Raw genomic sequence first — 20,076 nt, 5'->3', positions numbered from 1 at the left:
GCACTTAATCGAGTTCCCCCACCATGGACGGCTTTAACTCATTGGCGGGGTAAAGGTTCCAGTGGACGATCGGACACTTCTTACAGTGGGATGGTGCTCTAGAATGCTCTACCACAGCGTTTTCATGTGTCCGGATCTGCCTGAGTATTCCCGGCTCAGTGATCGGGCTCTCCCGGTACAGTAACCCGCTGAACCGCCCGGCCACTGAGACCATCCAATCCAGTTGAACTTGAACTGCACTTTTTTTATGTTCGATTTCCAAGCAGTTTCAACTCGACCACGACAGCCCCAGCACGATAGCCACGACCTGCTGTTGCGCCAGTCCTTCATTTCATTCCGAAGACTTTTCATTCGCTAGAATTATCAGATTTCAAAATGGCCACCGCTCCAGCTCCCGCTCTCAATGCTTACCGACACCTAATGCGCGCGGCGCGAATCGCTTTCCAAGGTACGAGGTCGTTCCGGAACCGAACTTCGCATGCAGCGGATGTCATCTTCGAGTCTGCTCGCTCCAATGGGCTATGCTGACTGTCCAATTTACTGCAGGCGACGCCCCTATCCTCTCTGCCGCCCAGCTTCAGATCCGCAACGAATTCCGCCAGAAAGCCTCGGTCGATGCTGCCGATGCTTCTGCAGCGATTAAGCATGCCGAAGAGGTAGCAAAGGTCCTTCGTCAGAACGTTGTCCAGGGTCAAAGAACAGAGGAGGGCAAAGACACCTTCAGTGAGTTCAGACTGGTTGGAAGAGGGCGAAAACGGAAGCTAATAACAACTACAGAGCTCAGAATACACGAAGATATTGAGCGAGGCGATAATGAGTCTATCAAGACAGCTGGAAAGGGCACAGTTGGAGGTGGCTGCTGCGGTGGTGGTAAAAAATGAGAGGAGACTACCTATTAGTCCCATTGTACAATTTGTAACATTATCTGACTATCATGATACCCTTCAGGAATGAAATGCACCAAAATGATCATCACTCTAGAATAGCTCTTTGCTTCCCTTCTATTCTGTTTCTCGCGTAGCGTAATCTGCACCCTCCATGATCAATTGTCCTTTTCGCTAATGAAGACCACCCTATCCATGATGTCCTTTTCCCGACGCCAAACTCCAAAAGGCATGGTTTTCTACCTTGTGATGAACATAAAACAAGTCGTTACTTCATTTAGTCTCCGGTAAGAGCGGCGTAAGCAGGCGTATCGGAAGCTCCTGGGGGTGCTGCCACAGGGGCTGGCAGAGCCTGACGGTTGACCGAACTAGTGCCACCCTCAATCGATCGCTGGCCTTGAGATCCTCCTTGGCGCTGTCTAGCCTCTCGCAGCATCTGCATCCTCTCATCCTTGTCCATAGTACCAATAGCCTTTGGTTGTCCCCATCGAACCCTTAGGGGGCATCCTGCAATAACGGCGCGACCCTGGCATGCTTCAGCTGCCCTCTCAGCGGCCTCTCGAGTTTCGTAGTTGACAAATGCGCAGTGCGACATGTGTGAGCAGACCAAGCTTTTGATCTTGCCGTGAACCTTGAAGAAGTCGCGAAGCTTGTATTCGGGAAGATCGTCCTCGATACCTGTCACGAAGAGTGACATGATGTTCTTGTCAGCAGGAGGGGCCCAGTCGCGTGGATTAGGAGGGAGCTGGGCAGCGCTGGGGAAGACCTGACGACCCTTACCACCAGTTCTAGCTCCCACAGCAGCTGCTGCCTTTGAGTCTCGGGTTCGAATTGGGCCAGGTCCTCCAAGACCAGCGCCGACAGCGGCGTTTCCGCCCTTGGAGCTCTCTCCCTCCTCGATAGTCCTTCCTTTGCGAAAGTAAGGCTTGCTGTTGGCGAGTCTTCGTAGCAGTTCGCGCGCCTTCTCGTCCGTCTTTTCGTATTCCTCCTGTCCAACCTTTCCCTCCTCGATGAGCTGCTCATTGTTTTGCGCAAAGTATTCTCGATTGATATCGGACTGCGGGCCAGGCGCGACCATCTTGAGAGCAGCATCGCGTACGACAATGGGGAGACCGAAGGAAAGATCGAGCATGCAGCATTGGCAGCAGTTCTTGAGTCGCGCGCAAGTCAAGCAAATGTTTGTTCGCTTCTTACGACCGTTGGCGCGAGTTCCGCTCCAGGCAAATACGGTGAAAGGTCTGGTACACTATTCAGATATATGTTAGCATTGTCTCTATGCGAAAACACGGAGGAATCGACGCGAAAGACTTACCAATTTGCATTCGGCACCATAATCTTCTTTAAGCATCTTGACATAAGGATTATCAGGCAGACACGTCTCGCAGACGGAGGGGAAGTCGGTGGTCTCCCATCCTGATCGGTTGAGATCCTGCTTGATCTGAGGCGGCATCGTGAATAGATAGAGAGCAATGATTTTGCGCAGAGAAAAGCTTCTCGTTGACTGTGATGACTTTTGGAGTTGAGGCGCGGAAATTCGGTCATCCGCCACCTTATGTAATACAAAATATGGCCTCAGACTCCAAACATAAAACCGGAGTTGGCCGTCATTGGGTAGAGGGGCTAAAGTCTTATCGATAAGCCTCGGTAATAACATCTCCTGGTCATCTCGGACAGATAGATGTAAGTGCCCAATCGTGGCTGGATCATTTAGTTTGGAGGATTTGCACGAGACAGATCGATAATCTGATGGCTTCGTCATAAGACCTATTTTCCGCAATTCTCTCACTTTAAGTTTTGGAAAAGTCATCTGCTGTTAGTAGATCTGGGGGCTTCTCATGACATGAGGTGGGACATGAATGGTTCGATACGAAAACGAAAATTCTCTATTTGGCAATTCAAAAGTTGGAGAAGTCCCAAGCATGATGCAGCATTGTAGGCAATATGATAGACTAGTTATCGCCATGACGGAACCTGTCCGGCTACAGCCTTCGCTCGATTGTTTAGTTGGTTGTCATGACTTGCATTGTTATCTTGTTGTAAGAGACAATGTTCTCGTAGACGCTTTCGTATTCGTATCATTTCTCGCAAATTGAGCCTCCGGATACCTCTTCCTAGCATCCATCAATTAGCTGCTGCGCTCTCACCGCCATACAATTACGAATTGTGGCGAAAGGAGATATAACTACAAGGATAATTTGGTCAGTTAATACAATAGCAAATCAAACCTTTTCCAAAGAAATCAACAACTCGTTCAAGTCCTTGTCTTTCACATGAAGGCCAGAGTCATGGAGAGTCAACTTAGCATCCGTAAATTAGGTACTTCGGGTCGTAAACTATCGGGTCGCCTAGACCAAGAACCCGGCCCCCCTAGACCCCCAAGCGATAGACAGGGGAACCAACGCAGTTCAGGTTTAGCGTACTGTTACTTCTCAATTCGCAATTGAGATTGGATGCCCATAGACGGGATGGCTTGTGCAGTTCAGGGGAGGGCCCTGAAATTTGTTTGTTGCGACAGGTCGTCCCTCTGCGTAACCTTCAGCCATTAAAACCAACCCACTCCCTTTAGATTTCTGCTTTTCAATCGATCTTTAATTCGCCTGCTGTCCTTCTCTTCTTTGCATTGACTTCGATTCTCTTCCAACCTTAACCTTCACCTTCAACACTTTACACCATATTCAACATGGTTGCCTCATCTACCGCCTCCAACCTCGAGCGCGAGGATCACCAGCGCGATGCCGACTTCAACAAGGCCATGCACGGCACCTCTGCCCAGGCCCGAGGTGGTGTTGCTGCCATGTTCCGAAAGGGCGGTTCTGCTAAGCAGGCTGCTGTCGACGAGTACTTCAAGCACTGGGACAACAAGCGCGCTGAGGACGAGACTCCTGAGGAGCGAGCTGTATGATCCCTTGATATGCCCCGCCATGAACAAATAGGAGGAACTAACATAGCGGTCAGGCCCGTACTGCCGAATACGCCACCTTGACTCGACAGTAAGTGATCTGATTATTGTTTCTGTTTCTCCGTGGCCATTTGGTCCATGTCTTGGAATGTCTCTTTTTGGACCGGCGACTGACTTAGGGTTCACAGCTACTACAACCTTGCTACCGATCTCTACGAGTATGGCTGGGGCCAGTCTTTCCACTTCTGCCGATTCTCCCAGGGCGAGCCCTTTTACCAGGCCATTGCCCGCCATGAGCACTACCTTGCTCACCAGATCGGCATCAAGGAGGGCATGAAGGTTCTCGACGTCGGTTGCGGTGTTGGTGGTCCCGCTCGCGAGATCGCCAAGTTCACTGGCGCCCACATTACTGGTCTTAACAACAACGACTACCAGATTGAGCGTGCTACCCATTACGCTTTCAAGGAGGGTCTGTCAGACCAGCTCAAGTTTGTCAAGGGTGACTTTATGGTTCGTACTGCCCAGCATCCTCGGGTCCCGACCCCCCAGCTAATACCCCTTTTAGCAAATGTCCTTCCCTGACAACAGCTTCGATGCCGTCTATGCCATTGAGGCTACTTGCCACGCTCCTACTCTCAAGGGCATCTACAGCGAGATCTTCCGAGTTCTCAAGCCCGGTGGTGTTTTCGGTGTGTACGAGTGGCTCATGACCGACGAATACGACAACGATAACCTCCGCCACCGTGAGATTCGATTGGGTATCGAGCAGGGTGATGGTATCTCCAACATGTGCAAGGTCTCTGAGGGACTTGACGCCATCAAGGACTCTGGCTTCGAGATGCTCCACCACGAGGATCTTGCCATGCGCCCTGATGCCCTCCCCTGGTACTGGCCCCTGGCTGGTGAGCTCCGCTACATTCAGTCCGTTGGTGACATCTTCACCATTGTGCGCATGACCACCTGGGGACGAACCATTGCCCACGGTCTGGCTGGTCTTCTTGAGACATTCAAGCTTGCTCCTGCCGGAACCAAGAAGACTGCTGACAGTCTGGCTCTCGCTGCCGACTGCCTGGTCGCAGGTGGTCGCGATCACCTCTTCACCCCCATGTACCTCATGGTGGCTCGCAAGCCTTCTGCGTAAAGCAACAGGCTGATGACAACAAAATTCCAAAACAAAAACATCTTATGAAGATCAAAAAGGGCATTCAAATCATGCTGGCTGACGATGCATACATATATGAAGTGGCCGGCCTCCAGATATAGAGGATCCAGAAGGCAGAGGAGTTTGGGGACAATATTGGCTTATAATTGTAATATACATACCATACAATTTCAAATTTCTTGTCAATGATAGCCTGATCGGCCATGATACAACATTAATTGAATCATATCAACATTCGGTACTGGGGTGATCTCTTATTAGCGGTTTCTTGTTTCTCCGGCACCGCCATCTGACTGTATTCAAGCAGATAAAGCACTCAGTTTTTATGTTTTTGGTGGAGATAAATGGTCCCCCAATGCGCCCCTGGATCCCCCAACAGACTTTCGAAATGGGTCGGAGGGTTCTGTTCTGAGCTGTGATAGGTGCTTCAGCGCTAGAGGCTACCCTGCGAAAACAGTGCTGCAGTGAGTGGCAGGGGTCGCATCAGAGTTGCTGTAGGCGGGGAGCAAGAAGAGGGATAAAGCTGCCCCGAGCTAACGGAGGCTCACTCGGGGGTTTTGGAGAGCGGGTACCCCATTAGTCACCAGAAATTGGTGAGGGCTCAAGTACCTCGCAGTTCCGGCACGATACGTACCGACTGGCCCCAAAAAAAAACTGATAGCTGGCCAGCGAAAGCGTTGTTCGGTGAAATTCCCTCTCTCAACCCGACCTGTTCCATCTCTCAACACCAACTTCAGTTCATCACCATTTCCAATTCCCACGTCTAAGTCGACGACCAGGGAATTAAGAGAAGCCTGTCCACTGCAGCTTCTTGTCTTTCAAGTTCTGTTCTCTCTTCCCCGTCGACCCTCCGACCTCGTCCTCTCCGACTCCACGGTCAATTGACTTGTTCAACAAACCGCTGCACATCATGTCTCGCATTCTCCGACCCGCAGCACGCCTAGCTGCTTCGACCCGGGCTCTTCGCGCTCCCGCTGCCCCTTCGTTCGCCCAGTCTGCCGCCGCTCGTGCTGCTCTTGCTCGACCTGTTGTCTTTGGAACCGCCCAGACCCGATCCTACGCCGACGGCCAGAGCTCCGGTGTCAAGGAGGTCACTGTCCGAGATGCGCTCAACGAGGCTCTCGCTGAGGAGCTTGAGCAGAACGAGAAGGTCTTCATTCTCGGTGAGGAGGTTGCTCAGTACAACGGTGCCTACAAGGTGACCAAGGGTCTTCTCGACCGCTTCGGTGAGAAGCGTGTCATTGATACTCCCATTACTGAGTCTGGTTTCTGTGGTCTCGCTGTTGGTGCTGCCCTCAGTGGTCTTCACCCCGTCGTAAGTATCTCAGCTTCCGCATTGTGATTGCCCGAGACTCTAACCACTGTGCTTCACCAATCTAGTGTGAGTTCATGACCTTCAACTTCGCCATGCAGGCCATCGATCAGATCATCAACTCTGCTGCCAAGACCCTCTACATGTCTGGTGGTATCCAGCCTTGCAACATCACCTTCCGTGGCCCCAACGGCTTCGCTGCTGGTGTCGGCGCTCAGCACTCTCAGGACTACTCCGCCTGGTACGGCAGCATCCCCGGTCTCAAGGTTGTCTCTCCCTGGAACTCCGAGGATGCCAAGGGTCTCCTGAAGGCCGCCATCCGTGACCCCAACCCCGTCGTTGTTCTCGAGAACGAGTTGATGTACGGACAGAGCTTCCCCATGTCCGAGGCTGCCCAGAAGGACGACTTCGTCATTCCCTTCGGCAAGGCCAAGATTGAGCGATCCGGCAAGGACCTGACCATTGTCTCCCTCGGCCGCACTGTCGGCCAGTCTCTTGTTGCCGCCGAGAACCTCAAGAAGAAGTACGGTGTTGAGGCTGAGGTTATCAACCTGCGATCCGTCAAGCCTCTCGATGTTGAGACCATCATTCAGTCCGTCAAGAAGACTGGTCGTCTCCTGTCCGTCGAGTCTGGCTACCCTGCCTTCGGTGTCGGATCTGAGATCCTTGCCTTGACAATGGAGTACGGCTTCGACTACCTCGATGCCCCTGCTGCCCGTGTCACCGGTGCTGAGGTCCCTACCCCTTACGCCCAGAAGCTCGAGGAGATGTCCTTCCCCACCGAGCAGCTGATTGAGGACTACGCTGCCAAGGTCCTCCGTCTGTAAAAAAAAGAGAAATGAAGGTTGAGAGAGAAATATAGTTTACCTGCTCGAGCACGTCAGGTCGACGCCCATGCCTACGTATCGTGTATGACAGAGCTTGCTTCATGCTACCCATCGTGGCATATGAATTGCGATGCGGATGAGAATCTGGTCCAATTGGCGTATTTGATGGACACTTTTTTGATAGACGTGCGGAAGGGAAGGGAAATGTAATTTTACCGCATGTTGCCATGTATAGTCAGGGCATAGCATCCGTCTTATTAATGATCTACCAATTCACATTTGTGCATCCAACACTGTGACCTGTGTTTGTAGTCTGCCATATATTTGCTCAGCAGCCATAAGAGAATCTTGGGCTTTAATACATGATGATCCTAGTGCTTTCGCTAACCTAAGAGCTGTATTCCGTAGAGATCTTGTTCTACTGGTAAAGTTTCTAATTAAGATCTATTTAAGGTCATTGTCTCCTAAGGCCTCCACTACTGGCGGCAATAAGACCTAAGACCTTTATCCTAAACAACAAGAATGATTGATCTTGAGCCCTAAGCTCACCTAAATATTACTTAGGATAGACGTCCTTGGTTTTTTTTTTTGTGACCCTTCTACACCTGTAGAGACTCGGTCAGTCAAAGCTTTGTATTAAACCCAAGATGATATTTGTAGGTGCAGGGTAGCCAATGTGGAGCTGTGAGCTCTTCTGAGTGTCCCGCCATGAATGTTAGAATCACCAACGTCAATGGTGGGGCAGTTTTAACTTGGAGCTTTCATCACTTCAATATTCATTTTATCATAACGAACTCAACCTCACAGTCTTGCCTATAACCTGACTCAAAAATTAATAGGCATGGCTGGTATCGACGCTCTCCTTGAAAGAGGGCCTGAAGAGACCGGTCAACGCCAACCCGCAACTCAAGATCCAGAAGAGCTCAAGCGACACCTAGAGGAGCTCCTCCTCACACCCTCACCTGAGTTCTCACCCGAGTGGCTCAACCGACTTCAGCAGCGATGGGATTATGAGGCTGATTACACTTCGCTTTACAAGATCGCGCCGCCGCATACTCGGACTCTCACCAGATTCCAGCGTCATGGACTTGAAGGCCGTGTTACAGGCTACAAGAACGTCACTGTCCCCGCAAACAGTGCTACGGCCAAGAACTCGACAAGTCTGTCTCGAAAACCTGCCAACCGCGCTGATTTCGTGAGAGGCGCCGCTGGTTTCTTCCCCTTTGCTCCTGGTGGCCTCGAGGGCATCGAAGCAACGGCGGCATTTGAGGATCAAGTTCACACAGGTGCTGCAGGAGGTGCTGCAGAGACCAGTGGTACAGGAAACAAGCTTGAACGAGTGATCCAGCTTGGCTCCGAGGGTGGATTACTAGAAAAGGCTCCTGGAATGAGCAGAGGTATCGACTTCACTAAGAAAAAGACAAGTATCAGCCAAGAAGATGCCAACGCTGTCAAGGAGGTACTCGAAGAAGATCCGGAAGACGCCAAGGTCGAAGAAGGTGGTAATGAGGCTTCAACAGACGTTACTACTCCGGATGCAACTCCCGACGAAGATGGGGAGGATGGCGATGATATCGACGACATCCTGCCTGTTGAGTTCCCTGCCCTGGAACCACATGGAGTTCTTGCAGCCTCGAGTGCCCGCAAAGCTGGTCGCGAGTGGGCGCATATGGTCGACATCAACCACGATATGTCCAACTTCAGAGAGCTTGTACCTGACATGGCTAGAGAGTGGCCTTTCGAACTCGACACTTTCCAGAAGGAAGCAGTGTACCACCTGGAGAACGGCGATTCAGTGTTCGTTGCAGCACATACTTCAGCCGGCAAGACTGTTGTGGCAGAGTACGCCATCGCACTGGCTGCTAAACACATGACCAAGGCCATTTACACTTCGCCAATTAAGGCACTGAGTAACCAGAAGTTCCGTGACTTTCGACAGACCTTTGACGAGGTGGGAATTCTCACTGGTGATGTCCAGATCAACCCAGAGGCTAGTTGCCTCATCATGACAACGGAGATTCTTCGAAGTATGCTCTACAGAGGCGCCGATCTAATCCGCGATGTCGAATTTGTGATATTTGACGAAGTCCACTATGTCAACGATTTTGAACGAGGTGTTGTCTGGGAAGAGGTCATCATCATGCTGCCTGAACATGTGTCTCTCATTCTGCTGTCCGCCACAGTTCCAAACACTAAGGAGTTTGCTTCGTGGGTTGGACGAACGAAGCAAAAAGACATCTACGTTATTTCTACACCGAAGCGACCCGTTCCCCTGGAGCATTATCTCTGGGCAGGAAAGAACATCCACAAGATCGTGGACTCGGAGAAGAAGTTCATCGAAAAGGGCTGGAAGGACGCACACTTTGCTATTCAAGGAAAGGACAAGCCAAAGCCTGCAGAGACTACTGTCGCCACTCGTGGAGGCAATCCCCGAGGTAATCAACGTGGTGGTACTCAACGAGGCGGCCCCCAGCGTGGTGGTCGTGGAGGAGGCCAACAGCAGAGAGGAGGTAGTCAGCAACGTGGTCGGGGCGGACCACCACGAGCGAGCCATGCTCCTGGTCATATGGGCCGTGGAGGCCGCGCTGGAGGTTTCACGTCTGTTGCACAAGACAAGAACCTTTGGGTTCATCTTGTGCAGTATCTCAAGAAGTCAACCCTCCTGCCAGCTTGTATCTTCGTCTTCTCGAAGAAGCGATGCGAGGAGAACGCAGATGCCCTCAGTAACCAAGACTTCTGCACTGCTGCTGAGAAGAGCCATATTCACATGATCATCGAGAAGTCAGTTGCACGGCTAAAGCCTGACGACCGACAGCTTCCACAGATAATCAGGCTGAGGGAGCTTCTAAGTCGAGGTATTGCTGTCCATCATGGTGGACTGTTGCCTATTGTCAAAGAGTTAGTTGAGATCTTATTCGCCCAGACATTAGTTAAGGTACTGTTCGCTACAGAAACATTTGCTATGGGTCTTAACCTTCCTACACGAACAGTAGTCTTCTCTGGGTACCGCAAGCATGATGGGCATTCGTTCCGAAATTTGTTGCCAGGCGAGTATACTCAAATGGCTGGTCGCGCTGGCCGTCGTGGTCTGGATACCGTTGGTTCAGTCATCATTGTGCCACCAGGAGGTTTGGACGATGCTCCTCCTGTTGCAGATCTCCGAAACATGATTCTGGGAGAGCCGTCTAAGTTGCGGTCACAGTTCCGACTGACATACAATATGATTTTGAATCTTCTCCGAGTGGAGGCGTTAAAGATTGAGGAGATGATCAAGCGCAGTTTCTCTGAACATGCTACTCAACAGCTGCTCCCCGAACACGAGAAGGACGTGAAGCTTGCGCAAGCAGATTTGGCCAAGGTCAAGAGAGATTCTTGCGAGATCTGTGACGTTTCGATGGACGAATGCCATCAAGCTTCCCAGGACTTCAAGAGACTCACATTTGAGCTATACAAGGGTTTGCTGTCTATCCCTATTGGACGTAGGATGTTCTCTCAGCACCGCCTTGTCGTCTTCAACTGGGACGGCATTCGCTCCATCGGTATCCTCCTCGCAGACGGGGTTAGTAACAAGGGAACGACGGAGGATCCAACACTGCACGTATGCGCCATCAAGTCACTTCGAGATCGAAGAGATGCTACCGATCAGCTTCCTTTCATCCCTGCGTTCCGCAAATACCTTCACGAACTTCCCAAGAGTAAGAAGCGAGTGCAGACCAAGACTCTTCACGTTCCTCTGAGTGACGTGGAGTGTCTCACAAGATGGGTGACCAAGGGCATTATTCCTGAGATCTTCCAGGGTGGAGATGGCTATCAACAAGCGAAAGACAAACTCCAGGAGCTTTGTGGTTCGTGGGATGATAGATGGGAGGAACTCGATCTCTCTCGAATCAAGCAACTGCAACTACAGGAGATTGTGGAGAAAAGAGTTGAATTGGTCAAGACGATATCGAACTCGCCAGCTGAGAAGTGCCCAGACTTCTTGAAGCACGTAAGTTCACTTCAACCTCCCTAAAAAAACTTCAGTACTGACTATATGGACAGTTCGCTATGTGTCACGACGAGTGGCTCATTAAGGATCATATCTCTCAGCTGAAGCAGTCATTGTCTGATCAGAACCTTCAACTTCTACCTGATTACGAACAACGAGTCCAAGTGCTTAAGGAGCTTGGCTTCATCGATGATGCCACTCGGATCCAGCTGAAGGGCAAAGTCGCCTGTGAGATTCACTCTGGTGATGAACTGGTTCTGACTGAGCTCATTCTTGACAACGTCCTCGCCGACTATGAACCCGCCGAGATTGCCGCTCTCCTTTCGGCGTTTGTATTCCAAGAAAAGACTGACATAGAGCCATCCCTGACTGGCAACCTCGAACGAGGAAAGGAGAAGATTGTTGCCATCTCCGAGAAGGTGAACGATGTGCAGACCCGACTGCAAGTCATTCAGTCTGCTGATGACTCAAATGACTTTGTTTCTCGACCACGGTTTGGCATCATGGAAGTGGTCTACGAGTGGGCTCGAGGTATGAGCTTCAAAAACATCACCGGCTTGACCGATGTCCTTGAGGGAACGATTGTACGAACGATTACACGATTAGATGAGACATGTCGCGAAGTGAAGAATGCGGCGAGGATTGTGGGTGATCCCGAACTATATCAGAAGATGCAACAGGCACAGGAAATGATCAAGAGGGATATCACGGCAGTGGCAAGTCTCTACATGTAAGCCAAGCATAGTTTGGAGTATCTGGCATTTGTACGGAGCATGCAATGTACGTCACGAGTGTATAGGAGAAAGGGGAGAGCGAGTGTCATGTCTAATGTATGATGTTGATAAACAAAAAAAGAAAAATTGCGTTCATTCTCGAAGCTGGAGATGAAGATGAATTTATGTCGCCACCAAAGCCCCAACGCCAAACCTTAACCAAGAAAACGCACCTCTCCGAAAGTTGATCGTGATGTAGCAGTCATGCCTCCCTGTCGCATAAAATGATGGGCATTCAAATGTCCTAAACCCAGCAAGTTCTCCTGTGGAGGGCAAGACTATGCGCGCAGGGCTCGCAGCCTCTGCTGGAGCTTATCTTCCTCCTCAGCAGTGGGCTCGTTGGTCTGCTGGGGTTCGGCGTTCGAAGGTGTCGCCTGGTTGAGTTCCTTGCTGAGCTCAAGGCCAGCGTCGTCGGCAAGTTTGCCGAGAAGTTCGTGGACAGCATCCTCGCCAACTTGGGTGGAGGTGGACTGGGTGATGGCGTCTTGGTAGATGCCGTTGGACATGGCGTATTCCTCGTTTTGCTGCTTGAACTGCTCGAGAGTAACGAGGGTCTGGGCTACTGTTAGTGTCGGTCGATATTGTATGGATAAGAATGTGCTCACCTTTTCGGGGTTGGTGTTCTTCTGGGCCACATTCATGGTTCGCGATGACTGGGCCATCATCTGTGTCATGCGGTTCATCGAATTGTTGGCCTGAATCTGCGCAGCAGACAACTCAGCCATATCAGCCATCTGATCCATCTGCTGAGCAAGCGCCTGCTTCGACAGCAGCATCTTGGCCTTCTGGTAAGCCTTCTGCGTCTCGCCCTTCTTGAGCAGGTCCTGGATCTGCTTCTTCAGGATGGGGTCCTGCTTGGCTGCCTTTTGGGCCTCGCGGCGAGCCTGCTTGGCTTGGAAGCGAGCCTGGAACTCGACTTGCATGTCGCGGGCCATCTGACGGTTCGCCATTTTGGGTGGTAGGTTGATGGTAGGAGTCGTGGAGGGACAGGCCGTAGAAGAAGAGATGTTTTTTTACGGTTGAGTAGTAGAGTTGGAAGAGGTTGTAAATGTCATGTGAGCGTTAAACTTTAGGTGAAGCAGGCATGGAAGCGCCGAAGGCCTAGAATCAGAACCTTGACTTGGCTTGCGATGGGATGGTTGAATGCGGGGCGCCACGAAAGACAGGCTGGAGAAGTGGGCGAATGACGCAACGAACGGCGACGGATAATTTTGGCGGAACTGATAAGGCTCTGGTTGTGGCTTTGCACAGCCACTTCCAGATGGCTCGTTACATTGATCTAGGGTAGTTTTGACCACAGTCATTCAGCGAATTCATCGACGACGAAGTGATGGACAACAATGGTTTTTGACAGTAGTTAGTGCTTTGCTGAAGATCATGGAGATGCTCAATTGACTGTCTCTGGTCCTGAGGATGACCCAGACATGATATCGTACGAGGATAGTGGACAATATGCAGCTGAATTGCCAGTCAGAAAGTTAAGTACTTGACTGCATGTTCTTTCGCGTGCTTATCAATAATGCCACATGAACGACTGTCTCATAGAATTTAACATATACTTATTAGCACTAGAAGGTATGAGGACTGAAGAAATTGGCTATCTCTCGTAGCAAATTACACCGAAAGAGCTGCTATAGCTTAGACAGTGAACCATCACCTCGAGCTTCTGGAACGACACACACAAATACTTACACGCAGGAAGGATCTAACAGAATAACAGTCGACTTACATAAAGCAAGAACGAACGACTCTCGACTTGATGATTCGAGATGCGATAGTTATTGAAACGACACTGAAACATCACCTCAGGTTCTGTGACTTACTCATACGCTTTGTCGGGCTATAGCTGTTTCAATAAATAAAATTGCTACTACACAGGTTCATTCTAAAAATATCGAATATGAAACATTGACTTCAAGAGAAACAACAAACAACACACAGCAAACGTCAGTGACCTCAAGGGAACGGGCATAAACTCTACGAGAGGCCGCAGGACTCAGGATCCCGTTCAAGAGCAGCGGCCGTTGAGTCGTACTGAGAGCGGCCGCAAATTACTGGGCCCTCGCTATGTGGAAGCTCTGTCGGTATAATCGAGACATGGTAATGAGGATCGTTTCAAGACCGGCCCAAAGATATCTCATCAATCGGCAGTTCGGGTTGGGTGATAAGCATTAATATCCCACATGCCGATTTGCGCGTCGCCGCGTACTACACATTTTGTTGTGCAGCAAACGAGCAATTATCCTAGGAGTCCAAGCTTGGACTTGCTGCGATCAACCATCAGAGTCTGCTTCTCACTCAATGTCTGGTCCTAGCAATGCTTGGCCAAGGGGCGGCGGGTGGTGCCGTACGCGAAGAGGCTGGGCGAAAATAGTGGTTGGAAAGTGATCAATGCTGAAGTTTTAGCTGATAAGACTTGACTCAGTCACGGACATGAGATTGGAGATGGGCAATTCATATCATGGACATGCCTGATGGTGAGAGGAAGTGGGTTCACTATGCTTCCATTGTCTTCTGATACTAACAGAAGTACGGGACCGGCCAACCTGACACAATGGGGAACGCGTCGAATATGAGATGAGATTCCTTTGATAGGACATGGCGTAAGTCAGAGATGAAGATATATTCGATACGGTCCCGGCAATAGAGCACAGGTTTGAGATTAATTAATTGGTTCAATTAAGCTCAGATGAGCCCGATATTGCAAACCAGGGGTTACACTATGTTTTGGAATGAGAATCTCCACAAGCTCCTCTTGCGTCCAGCCCTTCAAGCACTGGCGCGCGAATCTATGGTCTGACAATGGTATGGGACTATATCTCCGGCGGAAGAACTATCGTGGGAGCTAGGGACAAGAGGCGAGCTGGACAGGCTAAAAGGGATAGACCATCGGTATCCCTGGGTTCGAGGGATCAGGAAAGGGGGTTTCTTTGACGATCAGGGTCGAGCGATATCTCTGACGGGCTAGGGCAGGGCAGGGCAGGGAACGGGAAGATCACTTACAGTGAAACATGGTACTCCTGAGACATGCCAGAAACGAGGGCAGAGGCAGAAGAGGTTGAACGTTCGTTTCTCCCTGCGACTTTAACCGTTGGCATGTCTCTCTCCCTTCCGTGTCTCGAAGAGGGCATCCCTCGAGCTGGCGGGATGGGATGGGCGGCTGGTAGATTCGCCTAGATCCATCCCCTTCCCTTCCCGCTCGAGACGAACGAGATCTTTGTCTTGTCTTGTCTTGTTCAGTTCAAGTCTCGCCAAGCAAAAGGGACCCCATTTCGTAGCGAGGTCCCAGTGGCATGGCATTGGCATTGGCAGGTCTCAGAGAACTAAAGTAGCGTTCCATTCCAGGTCGCGGGGAGGCGATCCGTAGCACTACGTACAAGGGAGCTCGACCGAAGAACCAGTGAATTTGAATTTTGGAGAATGGAATCGACCATCTTGACGAATGAGAAAATCTGCATGTTCCATCTGATATCGGTATTGAGGCTTGAAGACTCGAAGCTGAGCTTTACTTGAGACATTGATTCACCGACATAAAAATTACAGCAATAAATGGAGCTCAACAAAACCCAGAGTGCGGATGTCAGTCGGTTCACCGCATCTCAAGGTATCTCGGCAGTGGAGAATCTGGTGAGGGGATTCACGAGTATATCGCCAATCTTAATGCATGTCAGTTATCGCCAGACCGACTTATCAAGGTTCTCTGTTACATTCATCGCTTGACAGTTTGTCCCTGCGTAAGCTGAACTCAAATGCAAAGTTTGACGAAAAGTAAAAAAACGTAGTTCTGAAACCCGGTAGCTTTGACTCTAAGCTCTCAGCTGAGGGCCCAATGATCTCAGCAATCAATCAAGGAAAACAGAGCCAAGATGAGCGACTGTCGATGATGGCGATATGGGGCACTTGGTGGATAACATGGAGGCCTTGAGATTCCAGAGCCAAAGAAACAAATGGAGGAGGTGGTATTTCGGTGGATGGCGGATACGTCCCCGGTAGGGCCGGCGGTACAATAGCAGCAGCGCCAGTACCTTAGCTTCAGGCCGTTTCTTTTCTTGGAACACGGGCACACACGAGAAAGCAAAACTCCACTTGATGAGGCGTCAGTCAGCGTCAGCCCAGCTTCTAAGTTGGGATATGGCCGCTGATACATACATACAAAGAGAAGAGACGACGTCGTCTTACGAAGGTTGCATACAAATGCTTCGTTACGAGTCTCGTCTGTCACGTAGCAGCAGTAACACCGATAATGTTTCCTGAGGCGCTGTGGTATTGTTTCCGTTGTTTACGAGGCTTTCATTACAGGAGGGGTCACGATAATTACTGAGCTCTTCAATTGGCCTGTCCATCATTTGCTTTGAGTTTAATGGTTGATTGCAAAGACACCTAGATACCATTTGCCTTTGGGGTGTTGTTGAGCTACCTTCGGTCACATTCCTACAGACCCCAAAGAGCTGATGGCTTTTCAACACCGCTCTCTCTCTCTCTCTCCCTCCGTAGCAGCCATCATGGACGATAACGAGAGAAATGATGATGCCCTGCATGAATGGACTCGAGTCTGTGGATTTTCTCCCTGCGTGGCTTGGGTGGATTGGTGGGTTTGGTGGAGAGCTGACAATAGCTGACTGTGTACGAAAACTACCTTGAGGTAAAAGCCTAGGACTTCTCCATATCGTGAGCGCTAGGCAGAGGAATTGCAGTAGGAGGCACCTAGAATTGTGTGTTGCCGGATCCATTCCTTCGACCTCCTTCGCCCATTTTCCTTTCGAGTATCCATTCTTTGAGATCTCGTCATTGTGCAGAATAAGACGCCTTGGGGAAAGCAAACAAACATGCTATAGGGCCATGCTAAACTCTGTAAAGTGTGAATACTATGTAGGTACTTATGGAATAGAGTTGATGAAAGCCTCTTGTCGAGTTGATGGTGTAGATCCATATCAGTGGTTGTTGCTAAGAAGAGGGGATCACGACATTTCAATAGCCTTTTCTCCTCCGTGGGAATGCACGGGCTGCACCACCCACAGGGAGAAATGGCCGAAGCGTATTCAAGAGAATCGGCAGTTTTTGGGCTTATCTTACGCATGTATTATTGCCTCTCTCTCTCATTCTCTAAAATTAAAAGCCACCAACACGGGGTTTGTTGTTATTTGTTACACGAGCCTCATCAGCTTTTGAGTTGGCTATTGATCATTTATTCTCGTGTACCCTCCACGAGTATGTACCGAGTACAGTCTCTCGGCAAATGGATCATCGCGCCATCCTCAAAATGAGGCACAAGGAGCTACAAGGTCCGGCACCTACTGAACAAAGGAAGAACGGCGTTTCTGGCACCGCAGGCCCGTCAACTGCTGTAACTACCTAATACTAACGGGCGGACTGAACCAAACCAAAAGGTCTCACGGCCTCCGATTGATCAACCCCCTTTTTTTGGAAACTCGAACGGTCGATGGGGCTCCGTACAGGCCCGGACAGCGCTGTGTCAGATCGTATTCCGCCAATGAGACCTGCGGCATGCGCTGTGGGGGAGATTCCTAAGCCCCCCTGCAGTCGAGGTGCGTGTCGCTCGGTGGCGTAACTTGCGCCCCCTGAAAGCCTGAGCCTGTTCCAGGAGGGGCTCCCGGCACCAGAAGGGTCCTATCCGAGAGCACCTTCCCTCTTTAGGCTCCCAAAACGAGTTCAGGGGTGGTCTTGGTACCCCATCTCAGGGGTTGTTGCCTCAGGCAGTTGCATCTACCGAGCCGTGCCCCTCCAAACTCTCAACGTGTCCTCAAGAGATAAAGAGGGCCTGTCCGCTCCATCCTACCAAGCTGATGTGTCCTCTCCATTCCCAAACGACAAGCACCCAGCAAATCAAGGTCGCTAATACAGAGTGAACACGCTGTCCTTATTCCTCTTGAAGCTCCTTTCCAACCATCACCTGACCTGACTCATAGTTGATCAAGGCAGACGTAATCAAGGTCTAGTCACTGACTCACACTTTGGCCAAGTCTTGTGATGGTGGAACATCGCTGCCTGCGCCTCATACATCTCTAATAACAGCTACTTATCCCCATAATATCCGTTGCTGTATCTGAACTCCAGATTCTCCATTCAAACAAACCACACATCACCTAATCACAAACAAACAAACAAACAAACACAATCATGGAGCAACAAGGGTCACCAGCTTCCCAATTCTTCCAGTCTCCAGCCGACTCTCTCATGTCAGCTCCCGAAGACGCCTACACATCACTCTTCTCCGCTACCACCCCTAGCGCAGCCTCAACAGTGAACCCCATGGACATGTTGACACCAAAGTCATACAACGATGACTCTCTACTACCAATGATCAAGCAGGAGGAGGGCGTTGTATCAACACCATCCCCTTCTCCAGCCCCTGAGAAGAAGACAACCAAGAAGAGAAAGTCATGGGGCCAAGTCCTTCCCGAGCCCAAGACAAACCTCCCTCCTAGGTATGAACCAACGACAGCTGAAGATGATGTCACCAACGGTTCCACTAACTACCCATGCAGAAAGCGAGCAAAGACCGCTGATGAAAAGGAGCAACGCCGAGTTGAGCGCGTTCTACGGAACCGTCGCGCGGCTCAGTCCTCCCGTGAACGCAAGAGGCAGGAGGTTGAGCAGCTCGAGAAGAGGAACAAGGACCTCGAGGCTGCCATTCAACAGGCTGAGCAGATGAACGCCAGGCTCATGGATGAGCTTGCACAGATGCGAAAGGCCAGTGGTCTTCCCCCTCTGTCCCAGGAGCTCTTCAGCCCCCAAACCACACACCAGCCAGCGGAGACCATGGTATCTCCCAACGCCACTGTCGACCCAATGGCACTATCCCCCTGTCTATCACCCGTCCCCGAAGAATCTGAAGAGACCCTCCATCAGGAGCCGGCCAACGAGACAACCCTGGAACAGTCTGAAAACACCTCTCCCGACCTGACACAACGTCCTGCTGCGATGTTGTCCGACCTGCAGTGTCACATGTCGGCGGAGGTGTCGAAGATGTTCCTGTCCCAGTCACCCACAACCTTGACTCAGCCAACATTGGCCTGGCTCCTGCCACTTCAGATGACACTCTTTTCAGCTGTGGCGGTTCTGAATTTCTGTCAACGTCCCTTGACACAGATCGCTATCTCATTGAAAACGGGCATCTCTCTTCACCCTTCTCCTCAGCTACTGACGAGCCTTATCTGGACTTTGACACGTCTTCGTTCACCCTCGACAACAGCTTCAACGACGAATTGTACAACACCTTCATCAACGACACGGACAACGGCATCTCGGTGGAGCTCCAGAAGCCGACCGACGACGCCGCTGCGATCCTCAGCGACGAGTTCCGCATCTACGAACTTGAGAATCAAGTCTCTTCGGAAAATCCTATCCAGCAGCCCCTCCCTGGCGCGTCCTCTCATGGATGCGACGTTGGTGGCATTGCGGTTGGTGTCTGAGGGATGCGATTCCAGGGTCGAGGATGCGGAGCGCGAGACTGAGGATTCGCGCGGCCAAGACGAGTTGGTAAGGTGCTTATCCGAGATTACTTTGCCGTCGCGTGAACTGTTGGTGACACTCCTCTGGGCACTTCGCTTAGAGGAGGCCCGAATTCAGCGTGAAGCTGGCGAGGTTCTCGACCCTGAGACTCGCTCCCCACTACGTGTACATCAACCGAGCAAGAAGGCTGCTTTGTCAGTGATATTGGAGGAAGAGAACAATCGGGTACAGACATTATGAGAGTTATATCCATGATGATCTACCGTAATGTGATAATGTTTTGATTTGGGAAAAAAATAGGTGCAAGGCGCAAAGGATCAATGTCCCACGGGGGACTGGCAATAAAGCCCCAACAGTTAAATCTTTTGTGTAACAATACAATGAACGCTCAAAGAAGCGAATGACCAACAATATTTGTTCCATCCTCGTGATACTGGCCTTTGCCTCGAAGGTCAACTTGAGTGTTGACAGGGCTGTGATACAGTTTGAAGTCGTCGTGGCACATGACACTTCAATGTTGAGTGCGAGGAGCTTCATACTTCCAATAGAGGTGCAATGAAGAGGTGCCAGTATCGAAGAAAATTGCACCTTAGGTCAACTTTGTTTTTAAGCATTGGGCCCATTTGTAGTTTTCGGTATCTTTCATCGTTTTATATCTCCGCCTGGTAGCTTCTAGTATCATTTGAAGTCGAACAAAGATATTTCTCGAGATTGACAAGATAATAGCTAATAATGCCAATGTGAAGACAACAGGTGCC

General features: G+C 50.6%; 7 protein-coding genes across 7 annotated transcripts; 5 read left to right on the top strand and 2 right to left on the bottom strand.

The window, feature by feature from the left end:
* Nucleotides 1–375: 375 nt before the first annotated feature.
* On the top strand, nucleotides 376–881 carry FPRO_09070 (putative Mitochondrial zinc maintenance protein 1, mitochondrial; the record flags this gene model as incomplete). Its single annotated transcript, XM_031224432.1, has 3 exons — nucleotides 376–448; nucleotides 547–723; nucleotides 778–881. 3 exons carry the CDS (start codon nucleotides 376–378, stop codon nucleotides 879–881), a joined length of 354 nt encoding a protein of 117 aa, XP_031089692.1.
* Nucleotides 882–1,161: 280 nt separating this feature from the next.
* FPRO_09071 (uncharacterized protein) lies at nucleotides 1,162–2,334 on the bottom strand (the record flags this gene model as incomplete). Its single annotated transcript, XM_031224431.1, has 2 exons — nucleotides 1,162–2,130; nucleotides 2,197–2,334. 2 exons carry the CDS (start codon nucleotides 2,332–2,334, stop codon nucleotides 1,162–1,164), a joined length of 1,107 nt encoding a protein of 368 aa, XP_031089691.1.
* Nucleotides 2,335–3,564: 1,230 nt separating this feature from the next.
* On the top strand, nucleotides 3,565–4,924 carry FPRO_09072 (putative DELTA(24)-STEROL C-METHYLTRANSFERASE (ERG6); the record flags this gene model as incomplete). Its single annotated transcript, XM_031224430.1, has 4 exons — nucleotides 3,565–3,780; nucleotides 3,840–3,874; nucleotides 3,972–4,293; nucleotides 4,349–4,924. 4 exons carry the CDS (start codon nucleotides 3,565–3,567, stop codon nucleotides 4,922–4,924), a joined length of 1,149 nt encoding a protein of 382 aa, XP_031089690.1.
* Nucleotides 4,925–5,855: 931 nt separating this feature from the next.
* On the top strand, nucleotides 5,856–7,084 carry FPRO_09073 (putative pyruvate dehydrogenase (lipoamide) beta chain precursor (PDB1); the record flags this gene model as incomplete). The annotated part of the gene is made up of 2 exons (XM_031224429.1): nucleotides 5,856–6,260; nucleotides 6,326–7,084. 2 exons carry the CDS (start codon nucleotides 5,856–5,858, stop codon nucleotides 7,082–7,084), a joined length of 1,164 nt encoding a protein of 387 aa, XP_031089689.1.
* An 841-nt stretch (nucleotides 7,085–7,925) lies between these two features.
* On the top strand, nucleotides 7,926–11,806 carry FPRO_09074 (putative SKI2-antiviral protein and putative helicase; the record flags this gene model as incomplete). Its single annotated transcript, XM_031224428.1, has 2 exons — nucleotides 7,926–11,072; nucleotides 11,126–11,806. 2 exons carry the CDS (start codon nucleotides 7,926–7,928, stop codon nucleotides 11,804–11,806), a joined length of 3,828 nt encoding a protein of 1,275 aa, XP_031089688.1.
* A 317-nt stretch (nucleotides 11,807–12,123) lies between these two features.
* Nucleotides 12,124–12,795, bottom strand: FPRO_09075 (putative class E vacuolar-protein sorting and endocytosis factor; the record flags this gene model as incomplete). The annotated part of the gene is made up of 2 exons (XM_031224427.1): nucleotides 12,124–12,399; nucleotides 12,451–12,795. The coding sequence occupies 2 exons, from the start codon at nucleotides 12,793–12,795 to the stop codon at nucleotides 12,124–12,126; spliced, it is 621 nt and encodes a 206-aa protein (XP_031089687.1).
* A 5,188-nt stretch (nucleotides 12,796–17,983) lies between these two features.
* Nucleotides 17,984–19,558, top strand: FPRO_09076 (uncharacterized protein; the record flags this gene model as incomplete). The annotated part of the gene is made up of 2 exons (XM_031224426.1): nucleotides 17,984–18,291; nucleotides 18,352–19,558. The coding sequence occupies 2 exons, from the start codon at nucleotides 17,984–17,986 to the stop codon at nucleotides 19,556–19,558; spliced, it is 1,515 nt and encodes a 504-aa protein (XP_031089686.1).
* Nucleotides 19,559–20,076: the final 518 nt, after the last annotated feature.

Source organism: Fusarium proliferatum (genome assembly GCF_900067095.1).
Source record: "Fusarium proliferatum ET1 genome assembly, contig: FPRO_scaffold016, whole genome shotgun sequence".
Taxonomy (NCBI): Eukaryota; Fungi; Ascomycota; class Sordariomycetes; order Hypocreales; family Nectriaceae; genus Fusarium; species Fusarium proliferatum.
The sequence above is the reverse complement of the archived record's forward strand: the minus strand, read 5'-3'. Positions and strand labels throughout refer to the sequence as shown.